The sequence below is a fragment of the Penicillium chrysogenum genome (genome assembly GCF_028827035.1).
Source record: "Penicillium chrysogenum strain IBT 35668 chromosome Unknown utg000002l_segment0_segment0, whole genome shotgun sequence".
NCBI lineage: Eukaryota > Fungi > Ascomycota > Eurotiomycetes > Eurotiales > Aspergillaceae > Penicillium > Penicillium chrysogenum.
Genome location: NW_026622750.1, coordinates 6,683,793 through 6,695,995, shown reverse-complemented (window position 1 = coordinate 6,695,995; position 12,203 = coordinate 6,683,793). Strand labels below are relative to the sequence as shown.

The following is a 12,203-nucleotide window of genomic DNA, read 5'->3' as shown; positions in this document are numbered from 1 at the left end:
TAGACTAAAGAGAACACAAAAGGAAAGCAAGAAAGTAAGAAAGATTTTCAAGGAGGTTCTAAGACCCTCCTAGCTAACTATGACATGACCACACTACAGCCTAAACTTCAACACTACCTATTCTACGTATTCTCTAGGGCTATACACCAATTTCCACCTCATCCAACATAACACTTCATAGATCCAAATTTAGGATCCATAAGCTGGCGATCCTGGCACAAACCAGGACCCCGCCAGCCATAAGTTTGGGAAATGTCGTTGACAAGATCGCACTTGTCATTAGGAGAGACGGTACAGAGACCATTCGACATACGCCACGATGTGGGATTATCCAGAGAATCCTTGTGACAGTCCGTCCACTCCCAATTACCGCTCTCTGGTATAGTCCACGAACGACATGAAACGGCTGTGTCCTTGACCAGCGTCTCGAGCTTGCTCCCCTTGCCGAACTGCATGCAATCACTGTCCTCCAAATACTTGTTGTGGCCTTGGAGCAGCACATAGCTCCCAGTGCAACCGATGCCATCGTACATCTTCAGCGACCATCCGTTTTGTATGTTGACGATACCATCCACGGTTTGTGTCGCGGAAGCCGGGGCGCTCTTGGTTGTGGAGGTTTCGCTGGTTGTAGAAGACGTGGTCTTGGTAGTACTTGTGCTTGCCTCCCGCAAACGGCTCGCCAACATACTGATCTTGTGGGCCACGATCAGGAATCCAGTGTCAGTGCCAATGGCAGTAGTAGTACTACTAGTAGAATCGGCGGCTGGCATGGAAGTGGTTGCGTGTAGATATGTCAAGGGCACATCGACCAAGGGTATATCTGTCGTGAAGAAGTGCGGGTTCTTGTTTTTTGTTGTCGAGACCACATCTTTAGCCGTCAACGTGACAGATTTAGTTGTAGAGGCAGCCGATGTCGCTTTACTTGTTGCAGATGTACTCTTCGCGGACGTAGCTTTGGTTTCAGGCGTAGGAGGCGCGGCAGGTGCAGGTGCAGATGAGCCACAGAAGTCTGGACCAGTACCGCATTGACCCCTTGTAGAGCACTATAGATATGGTCAGTCTAGGCCGCCAGAACGAAATCGAATCTTGATGAAGCTTACACATTGACCCGCAGGGCATGGGTTCAAAGCGGCAATACCTATCCCCCTCAACGGACGTGCTGTTCCAGGCACCTGGGGGCCACAGACTGCACCAGCAATTGCAACAGGCATTAGGGGGTCGCCAGCGCTAAGACAAACCTGACCCCCTTCCTGCAGTTTATTGCAACCGTACCATGCCGTGGTATTGATGTTCCAAGTCTCAATATTGGCCACGGTGATCTTATACCCCTCAGCAATCTTCTTACAGGTGTCACCATAGCGGATAGTGTAAGCGTAGCAGTAACCACCACCGTCCGGTGGAATGGTATGTGTTCCTGTCGCGCAGCATACTGGCTTTCCCCGAGGCAGAGAGGAACAGGCAGTATCTGGGTTGAAGGACGTGAATGATGCTGCCGAAATTCCACACTTGAGAGCCAGATCGTCACACGTATCCTCATTGCCGACAAGAATGGAAGGACATGTGTAGGGATAGGTGTAGACGGCCCGGCCTGCGGTCGGTTTGGACTATCTTGGGTTAGAGTCTGGGGGACGACAAGTGATGTTGGAAGTTGGAGAGGTAGGAACCAACCTCGCGTGCAGCTACAGACAACGCAACTGTTCCATGAATCAAACCAAGACCGCATAGAGCGAGGAAGATGCTCATCTGAAAAGACCCCATCTGGTGTAGAATTGCCGGAGGATGATACCCTTTGAAGAAGTAACGCGCGGATTTATATATATCTCTAAAGAACCACATCACGAAGGTCACGTTCGAGAGCAACATCACGGAGACAACATCCATTGATGCAGTTAGTGAATCATATGAAACACAAATATGCTCTTTACAGTGGCATGCAGGGTCTGAGGGTCTCAAAATAGCCACTCAGAACCAGTCTTTTCTCCAGGACAATATGTTGAGTTGTTGTAAAGAACAAGCCAAAGTGCCTCCTCTGCCACCATCAACAAAGGAGGTCGTTGCATCCGAGGAACCCCCGGTACAAATGTGACCTCGAATGGCCTTTGTTCGAGGAACTCTCTTTCCTCTTCGGAGGTTGGGCTTTAGATTCTCTTTGAAGAAGCGATATAATGCACCATACTGCCAAGGGCCTTGGCTACCGGGGTAGTAGATACCAGCATCAAGACCACCACTTTGTGGGTTTCATATCACCAAGACAAAGGAAGCACTCAAAGAAATAACTGCCAGATACTGTCACTCTCTTGAAGTCATTTCTAAATCATCACCAGATTATTGTTGGCGTAGAATAGACACCATAAAAAAAGCGCGCACCTCTGGGACCAGTTCAACGGCATATATATGTTGACCTTGAATATCGGAGAAGAATAGAAAGCTTGTTGCTCGTTAGTTTAGTGTGCGCGACCGAGTCAAAGAACAAATATCCTGGGATTAAAATAAACAAGATTGGTCAAGGGCTTGTCGGCTTTGTGCCACTATTCAAGGATTGACAGGGACAGGGTCTCAGAAATAGCACACTGGACTTGAACCATCCTAAGGTAAAAAAAGTCTGGAGATACCCAAGATTGCAATATGCGAGCATGGTAGATATATTTCTCTAGGGATATGTCCCATTCAAAGGCTAACTTTTCACATATACCATGCCTATTCATATGTATGATAGTGGAAGCAGAGAGGGGAATGTACCTAGGTAGCATCTTAGTTTGCTACGAACTAGTCTGTGCGTAGTACTCCATAGATCACATGGGGGTATCTCGGTATGTACAGAGTATCATTACTTATTAGGGATATTGGTATAAATGTATAAATGTATGCAGGTTGCTTTTTCTGATTGAGTCTATTCACGCAGATGCATCGTGATACAGTCTCCTTACTCCAACTGGGTGCGTCCAGAGATTCACTGTGGATATAGTGTAAAATAACTGGCAAGAAGCAATTCTAAATGCCCGCTCCGAGAGATGCAGTATCTCTTATAGTGATGTTCTTCAGGAAGCCGTACCCCAGATGGTAGGCTTAGCTGCGAACCAGCTAGGGGCAACACATCATAATTTATGGCTGGATATGGCCAATCACCGCAGAATTCATTCATTCTTTCTCTCTCTCTCTCTCTCCTTCTGGCCCTTTGCAGACATATCAATCTTTCTAGCGACAAGGACCCTTCCTATAGTGTCCTTGTTGACATATATGCATACATGCAATGTGTGCATGTATGCGTTTGTCTCTTTGCAGACTGAGCATTTGCCTAGTTTGTCTCGTGTGTCATCTCAGAGGCTTCATATACCGCCTCCTTTCCATAGATGCATCATCACCTCTCTTCTTCACGATTTTCCCTCCATCTCTCTTGTTTCGTAGCCTCACCAGGTTATGAGGCCCTCAACCTTTCCCCTTTGCTAGATCAAACAAAGATCTAAGCCTTCATCTGACGAGCATCTCCCTGCAGTGGAGCACCGTTGGAGATTTTGGTTGAGAATAGCAAAATGGCTATATCTCTCACTTCTTCGTCGAACAGAGTATCTCAAACGGGGTACTGTCTGTGTGCGACAAAATTAAAAATCGGTGTTATGGGCAGTGTCTCACATTGAGAACTGTCTTCATCTTCATCTTCATTTTTGACCAGCTAAAAGCTGTGTTGATCTTCATCTTCATCCTTATATTTATATTCATTTTTATCAGCCACAATGGCTGAATCCTCTTCCAAAGCTGCCTTGCAGTCAAACCAAAGCATATAAAGCAAGATGCCGTTGTCAATAACCAAAGTATCGATCTTCCTCAGATGGGAAGCTTCAACAAAGGCCGTTCGGACACCTGACCGTCCTTTTGTAGACCGTTCAAATTTGCCGACCGCCATCAGACCGTTCGTCTCCGATCCAGATTTCCTCTTTTGACCGTTCGATTCCTTTTTTCGACCGTCATACACACACACCGGACGCTAACATGAACTTCTTCGTGTGGAGTATGGCTTATTATCATGGCAAGGGAATTTTAAGCGATTGAAGTTCTCGACAACATTTAGTATGGAAACAATAATCCACAAAGGTTCGTCGTTTCAAGGATACACTCTTCGAAATACACTAGCGAGATGTAGTCTTACCACCTAAGATAGTTCTCAACGGCTTCTCCACAAACCCTGCGAGACTTCATGTTATCATGCGCGTTGCTGTCCCGTTTCGCAACCCATTTGTACTGACATTACCTAGGTCCCCGAGGGGATCGAAGGAAATCGGGTGGAACTGCTCGCGTGCCTATCTTGGGCTGAACAGTTTTGGATGAACACCGAGGTTTTGGCCTGGGTGAGGAAGGCGAGTCCGAGTTTCTCCTTCCCCGGGACCTAATCGACGGCGTTGCGGCGAGTGTGCGACACTTGGTCGCGTCCTTCGATAACTTTACCAAAGCACACTGCCGTGGACATTCTCTTGCCGGCACAAAGCTCTCGCAGGTGAGTTTCGCTTGTGGTTCGGGGTCGTTTCATTGTTGCTGATTCGTGTAGTCAACCAAAGACGCGTATGCTGGATGGGTATCTTCTCGCTCGTCCCTGGAAAGCCGGATAAAACAACCCCCGCTACCAAGTGTTTATTCAAAACCTGGCTCCCGATCTCAAAGATCCTAAGTTTATAGTGAATGTTTATCATGATTTCACTATGACAAAAGGCTCCAATCGGATTTGGGGGAGGGGGAGGGGGGTTAAATGGGGGTTTCATTTCAAAGTTACCATGCTATCTGGTTTTTCCATTTGAAGAGGGTTGTTTAAACTATAGAAATACCTAGGCATGGCAACAGTGCGCTGGAAGCTACCATGGCCACCAGGGATGTGCTGCTTCATTGCACCAGAAACCCTCTTGAAATGGAGGCTTGGCCCGAGGAAGCACGAAGCAAGGAGGTTTGATAAGTGGACATCGTCGCCAACCTTTCACCTCCTCTAGGTATTGCTTCGTTTTCTTACATGATTGGCGTCTCTATGAGACCTCTCTACACTAGATTGTGTAGTTATGGAGTTTTACCAATGCTATTTCGCATCCATGATACACCTTGACATGATGCTACATATCCGTATGTCATTTTATGGCAAATCTTGATATATCCATTCCAGCTATGTCTTCATGCAGTTTGTGGCTTTTATAAACCATGTCTAGTGTAAGATCCTCGACTCATAGACATATGCTTCTTATATTTCACATCCATGGGAGCATTGCACATAATTCCACCGTGGCCGTCGCTCCTTCTCTTTTCTCCTCGCTCTTTCCTCTTCCATCTTGCATGTTTCCTAGGTTGTTTAGCATCGCAGTAGACGCCTAGACGGCTAGACGCGACGCGTCGGATTCTCAGTTGACCTGGATTCGTCGATTTTCTGCTCTTCTCTTTTTTTTTTCCATCTTTGCGCATCGATTCCTTAGAATTGTATCGTTATTCCTCTCCCTTAATCACCACAATGGCTTCTAACCAGGATATCTCGAACCAGGGTATCTCGAACCAGGGTATCTCCAACCAGGATGCCACGGAGGATTTCTCAGATGCCTTCGTACAGGATGTCCCCAAGCAAGATGTCTACCCCCGCAAGCGGGCTCCTTCTAACCGGGCTGCGTGGCTTACTGGCAGATCGGCTCGTCCCCTCATGGTATGCGCGGCACCGTACACACCTCCATCCCCCCACCAAATCGTTGTCAAGAATGGTGCTGTGGCTATCAATACCGTTGAATGTACCAAGCAGTTGGAGGGCAACATGATGGCCCCCCGGATCAAGTACCCCTTCGTGCTCGGAAACGATTGTGCCGGTGAAGTTGTGCAGGTTGGAGACATGGTTAGTCGCTTCAAGGTTGGTGATCGGGTTCTTGCTCACGCCCTCTCCATGGATCCGGCCGTCAAAAAGTCGTCTGAAGGTGCTTTCCAACACTACACCGTGATCAATGACAACATGGCCGCAACGATTCCCGATTGGCTCTCTTTCGAAGAGGCTTGCGTTGTTCCACTCGGTTTCTCAACTGCCGCGACTGCCTTGTTCCATGAGGACTACCTCAATCTCAATCGCCCTGGTGTCCCGCTTGGTACGGGCCCAGACTGGCTTCCTGAAGTGGTCCTGGTCTGGGGTGGATCGACCAGCGTCGGTTGCAACGCCATCCAGCTCGCCGCAGCAGCTGGTTACGAGGTTATCGCCACATGCGCTCCCAATAACTTTCAATATATCACTAGTCTTGGCGCATCTGCGGTCTTTGATAATCGCGACGTCTTCTCGGTTTTCTCGATCATCGAACTTTGCCATCACAAGAGAGTTGTTGGCGCTATCGCTATCGGAAAGAACTCGACTGAACCTTGCATGGCGATTCTCGCGCGGTCGATCGGTTCGAAGTTGGTGGCCCGCGCCAAGTTCCCATTCCCGGAAAGCATCCCAACCACAATCTTCCAGAAGTTTCGGTCTATGGCAGCCTCAATGCGCTCAAACCTCAGGATTAAGATCTGGACGAAACGCTGTGGTGTGAAAACCAAGTTCATTTCCGATACCTCTGCGGCCCATACCGAGCTTGGCGCTATGGTTTATAACGAATTCCTCCCCGGAGCTCTTGCAGCTGGGGTATTTGTCGCCGCTCCCAAGCCGCGCGTTGTGGGGAAGGGTCTGGACCGAATCCAGAGTGCTATGGACTGTCACATGAGGGGTGTGTCTGCTCAGAAGGTTGTTGTCTCGCTTTGAATTTGTCTCGAGCTGATATCGGATAGTCCATGGTTCGATTGTCTCATTGTCTCCTCAAGGACCTCTCTAAGTGACGCAGCCGAGCAAGTCTCCCGGTGCTGCTCTTGTTTTTTCTCGCCTGAAAGTGCACAAAGTCTACACGCAGGATCTACGGGATAATCACCCGATCACTGCTATCTAGGTAATGTTACTCAATCATGGCCAATACAATCCCATTTCAATCTAGCCATTCAGGTGCAGGTTTCAATGTAAGAAAGTGAGTAGCATTGAGAATCAAGGCCATACCTGTGTTTAAGTGAATGCATTATCAAGACTACCCTGGTCCCCCCCTCTGTGATGAAATGTAATGAATGGCACTTGATTCAAAGAGATTGACCACTTGACCACTATATCTGTACACGCATATAATACCCAGGAATAATGCAAAAAGAAAAGTGCTCGCAAAGCCCCCAGTTCTTGATACGAGCTAAAAAAGATTCATTATATCCAGAAAGAAAGGTGGCTCCGGCTGACCTGTCACTTCGGACATAGTACACCCTTGAACGGTCGACAGGTTGCACAGTTTGTGCAAGGATTCTGAGTCCGAGTCAAGCAGCTCCAAGTAGCTCATAGCTAAATTATTCCCACCTTGCAAAACTCGCAATGCCTTTCTCAAATCCTCCAGCTTTTGATGGTTATCCTCCGACGCGGAGAGACATGTACTCAGTTGATCGGCATGTGCCTTGAGAAACTTTGCCGAGAGATAGAGTAACATGGGAGAAAATGCATGCGCCTGTGCAACAGTGTGAGACAGAAAGCCACTCTCAATCCACGGGGAGGAAAGGGGATGATGGTCTCACCTTGAAAAAGCTGGATCGGGTGAGCGGCTTCGCCAAACCTACTATCTCGTACGCGGAGTAGAGGGGAACCAAAATGATCTCATCATCAATTTCCACCTGCAGGGCCTCCATTATGTTGTAGAACCATATCACGGCGGCATTGGCGAGCATGTTTGTGAAGAGGCGCATAGGGTCGTGGAGTTCGGGCGAGGATGGGGGTAGTGAGACCAGCATCAGCCGCTGTTGTACCATTTGGTACAGCCGGGTATGGCGCTTCCAGGTATCTCCGTCGCTCGGAGATGTTTTGCCACCATGCGCGGCTCGCTGGAATGCAACGCTGTGCCAGCATAGCGTGATCAGGACGATTGTCTCCGCGAAAGGCGGTAGCATTTTCTGTCCGGAGGTCTCGATCTCGTCATATAAGGAGTCCATAATGACTGGTCTGCTGTGTTGGAAATCTGACTCCGATACGGGGAGGTATACGCAGAGCTGAACTAGATGTCAGTGTCGCTCGGAGTATTCTATAGAAAAAAAATGAAAAGGGAGTTGTTGCTTACTGCTTCCTCGTGTAGACTTAGAGGCCACTCTTCAGAGATATTGAGGAAGCGGTCTAGACAATATGCCAGCCAGTAGGTCCGTCGCTTTTCCTCGGCCTCGGCCCATGCTTCGGGATGTGCCATGTTCATGCTAACGTCATTGAGCCGATCAATTTCGTGTAATTTGGCAAGTTGGATAATGCGAAACGCGCGTCCTGCTGTAAGCCAGGCTCGGCGGTAGCCCATGTAGCGAAATTCGTAGTGCGTTAGAAGAAGCCATGTTTGGGCTGCCTGGAGACAGGCCGCACTGCTAGATTCAATATCTCGGTCGAGAGCTTCAATGCCGGACCGCGCACGGGTATAGAGAGACTCCCGCATGTGCTGTAAATGGGCGGACGAGGCCGCTGCAAGTGCCCACATTGCAAATTGCAGGCAGATGTAAGAGGGTGGTTTGTTGAATCTCTGTGACCAGGAGAAGTACCGGCCTTGGTGGAGCATTGGCGCGACGGGATGTACTCTGTCGAAATATAGTTGGTCCCTTCACTTGTTGTTAGATATGTCCGGATTCGGAAAGTAAGCTTTTCGTACAGATCTGCCTCTATCATATCAGAGCTCTCATTATTAGGTGGAGTCATCGGTATCATAGGCGAGGTTATTGCTGATGCATCAATCGAGTAGGGGATGTCATGACATTCGGTCTTCGTGACATTGGGGATATAGTCTTGGGGTGGACTGAGCATTTGAGCGGTCTCGTCGGAGTTATATTTCTCATTGCCGTCCAATACCTCCTTGGGACCGAGATTGCCCTGATCACAATTTATGATGCTTTCCAGAGTGGCTAAAAATAAAATTAGCAGAGAATGTGCATAGAGAGCATTCCTAACAAACCAATGCGGTTGCGCAAAGCCTTGAGATGCCCTTTCTTAGGTCCCCGTGGTGAACGAACTTGATTGAGGAGGCACGCTGTGCCCGAGTCCTCGCATTGGTCACATTGAGGTCGTCGCCTATTGCATCGAAGCTTCTTTTTGCGGCATTCCTCGCAAGCCTAGGTTATCAGCTCTGAGAGACACTTTATAAATTAGGTGGCTATTGTCTCACCAGCCCTGGCTGTTGTCTCGAGCCCGACATACTTGAAGAGTAAAACAGAGTGTTGATGCCCTGATACTACTATATCACCAGGAAGAACAAGATCACATCAGTCAATGAGACAGGTATTTGTAGTGGGTATTTATAGGCATTGACCTAGACCATTGAGTGCAATCGAGGCTGAGTCGCTCAACCATCGGCAATTATAGATTGATTGCTTGTTTCGCCAGGCACCCACCCTAGTAGAAAGCTTGTTTCGTGATCTTCTACATTTGGTAATTTGTACTTGTCGAAAGTCCGCTTCTCCTCGGCGACGAGGCCCGACGAGGATCTCCTGCGCATGGTGTGATCAGCGCTACATCCTAAATGACCCTATACCCATATCTTTCAGGTAACCAAGTGGTGTTTTGTCAAGGGTAAACGGCTAAGGATCTTGATAGCTTTGAATAAACTTCCGTCCCTGCGTGGGCTACGCCGTTAGCCTTGTAATCACGCCATTTGGGTAGTATAGATAAGCTGTATGGTGGTAGGATGTGCCAACCGGTTAGCCATGTTTGTCGATTGTTGATCAGAAGTTGGACGATCTGTCATTCTGGTGTTGGGTCTGTTAGCCGAATTGGTTAGTTGCTCATCAAGGGACAGCTTCGGATTGTTAACATAGGGTGGCAGGTTGTTGTTTGGATACGCTAAGCCGACTGGCTGTTACATATCGTTCTCAACTGCAGCACATGCAGCACGTGGACAGTGATTTGGAATTGGTATTTCAAATCACACCTACCACACGACAGGTTAAACTGGAGGCAAGAGGTGATTCTCGGTCTAGTGGAGCCAAGAGAGTGTAGCACAAAGCAGTTGTGATAAACCAAAATGTACGGGGCATTAATTGTGTCATTGGCTTGTTTCAAGCATTCTTTTCAATCTCCGACACAAAATCAGTATGATATCTACGGTGCTTGATGGGTTTGGAGCATCTTCCATTTTTGAAGAGCTTATAAAACGCTGGTACCTTTATTTGGATACAGGCTTTGATAAGGCAATAAGGATCTATAGCCATGACTAACGTATTCGGTAAGCGAGTGACGCATGTAAGCGAGTGACGCATGTAAGCGAGTGACGCACCAAACCAAAGCTACTAATTTCAAATGCATTTATCTCAACCAAAACGCTATTAAATTAAATAAACTAAAATCATCATCTATCTGGACATGTCTCTCTCCTATGTCCTGGCTTCCTACATATTCCACATGCTCGTCCGGCCTAGGGGGGGCGGCCTTAAACCTTCCGAAACCTACTCACGATAGTTATTGATACGCGCTACTTGGGCCTCAAATGGCTCTAAACGTAGCTCACGAATATCTTGAACTAAGAGATCCCCTTCGTGGACTATCGTCCTTATAGATCGAGTTCGCTTTTACTTCTTCTTCTCGTTTTTAGCGCGTAAATCGCTCACTTCTTTCTCTAGTAGTGCGGCGGATTGCATCGTGATCTAGTAGGCCTTTAAAACCTAGTTTATAGCGGAATTAAGCGGGCTTAGAGGGCTTTTTAATCTTATACGAAGCAATACTTTAATAGAGGAAGCTTACTTTTCTAATTATATATAGTTCGAAGGCGTTTTTAGATCCTAATCACTACCCCGGCTAAGAGGGGGGTAGGTATAGCAAGCCGGATATTAAGCTTCGAAATCACTCTCTCCGGTATAAAAGGAATTAAACTAGTAGATTAAAAGCTATTTTTAATAGTCTCCGATTTAAAAGCTTCTATTCGTGCGGTAGGATAAGCTTCGAGGAAATCTAATTTATTAATAAAATTCGATCCGCACCGTATTTTTATTTTAACTATCCGGCTATAAGACCGTTTTAACACCGTAAAGTAGCCTATATCTAGAGGTTATAAAAGGTGTAAGGAATACGGAGGTATATAGATTAGTATCACCTTATTTTTTTTATAGATTTTATCGAACCTTAGGGTTAAATGACTTCCGTGACCGTCGAGTATTAAAAGCCGATACCCCCCCTTTATACGCGAAGAAGTAGTAGGAATAAAGAGCTTTTTAAGCTAGCGAAGTCCAATTTTATTAGAGGTCTATCTATTAGGACTAACCTCGAACCGCTAGTCTTCTAGGAGGCCGTCGAACTAGGATTTAATAAAGACTTTACCTTTAAAAATCATATATAGTAGGAGAGCCTAACTAGTAGCATTCGTACACTTAATAACCGTCACCTATTCACGATTTCTAGGTTATAAAAGTGCTCGCCGACTATAGTATTCACTTCTTATAATCACTCTCGCGGTTGCCGTTAATCCTATCGTAAAACCGGTCTCGTTAAAGTTATAAACGTCGTCCGGGTCGATCCTAAATTAAAGGATAGTTTTTTAAATAAGATCAAACCACTCCTTTATAACTTTTAGATCTTCACATTTCGTACGCTTATAGTTATACCGTTTCGAAAACCGAGAGGATAGAAGAGGGCGTCGTTTAATAAAGTTATATACCTATTTTTCGCCGACCGAAGATACCGGGGTGATTCCGCGCTTCTCGAGGAGAACATTCGCTATTTCTCGTACTATAGAAGGCCGGGGAGCAGATCCTCGGGAATATATAGAGAGAATCTATTTTTTAAGAGATTGTTCTTCAATTTCTATTAATTTATATAAATTTACGCGAGAAGTCGCGCGGTTTTAAACTCTAGTAAGGCGGCGGCGGAGGGTGGCCTTAGGCACTTTAAAACGGCGTGTAGCTCCACGAATTAAAGATATTTTTTGATTCTAAAAATCTTATATAGCTAATAAGATCCTACCCTCTTGCTCTATTGAATTTTAAGAGCTCTGAGAGCGAATTGGTGGTATAGTGGGTGGTTAAAGAAGAAGTGTTAAATTAATTGACGCGTTTTTAGTTTAGTGCGTCACTCGCTTATATACGTCACTCGCTTACCGAATACGTTAACGTATTTCACTACCGAGCTACGTATACCACTAAGCTACGCACCCCACCCAAAACGCGTCGATAAATTAGCACTTAGTTAATTTAAC

General features: G+C 46.7%; 3 protein-coding genes across 3 annotated transcripts; 1 reads left to right on the top strand and 2 right to left on the bottom strand.

Annotated features, from left to right (window-relative positions):
• Positions 1–158: 158 nt before the first annotated feature.
• On the bottom strand, positions 159–1,758 carry N7489_005766 (uncharacterized protein; the record flags this gene model as incomplete). The annotated part of the gene is made up of 3 exons (XM_056711518.1): positions 159–1,043; positions 1,101–1,604; positions 1,669–1,758. 3 exons carry the CDS (start codon positions 1,756–1,758, stop codon positions 159–161), a joined length of 1,479 nt encoding a protein of 492 aa, XP_056569939.1.
• Positions 1,759–5,479: 3,721 nt separating this feature from the next.
• Positions 5,480–6,733, top strand: N7489_005765 (zinc-binding alcohol dehydrogenase family protein; the record flags this gene model as incomplete). The annotated part of the gene is made up of 1 exon (XM_056711517.1): positions 5,480–6,733. The coding sequence occupies one exon, from the start codon at positions 5,480–5,482 to the stop codon at positions 6,731–6,733; it is 1,254 nt and encodes a 417-aa protein (XP_056569938.1).
• A 466-nt stretch (positions 6,734–7,199) lies between these two features.
• On the bottom strand, positions 7,200–9,215 carry N7489_005764 (Zn(II)2Cys6 transcription factor; the record flags this gene model as incomplete). Its single annotated transcript, XM_056711516.1, has 6 exons — positions 7,200–7,505; positions 7,573–8,040; positions 8,109–8,604; positions 8,676–8,925; positions 8,976–9,132; positions 9,186–9,215. The coding sequence occupies 6 exons, from the start codon at positions 9,213–9,215 to the stop codon at positions 7,200–7,202; spliced, it is 1,707 nt and encodes a 568-aa protein (XP_056569937.1).
• Between the last annotated feature and the right edge of the window lie 2,988 nt (positions 9,216–12,203).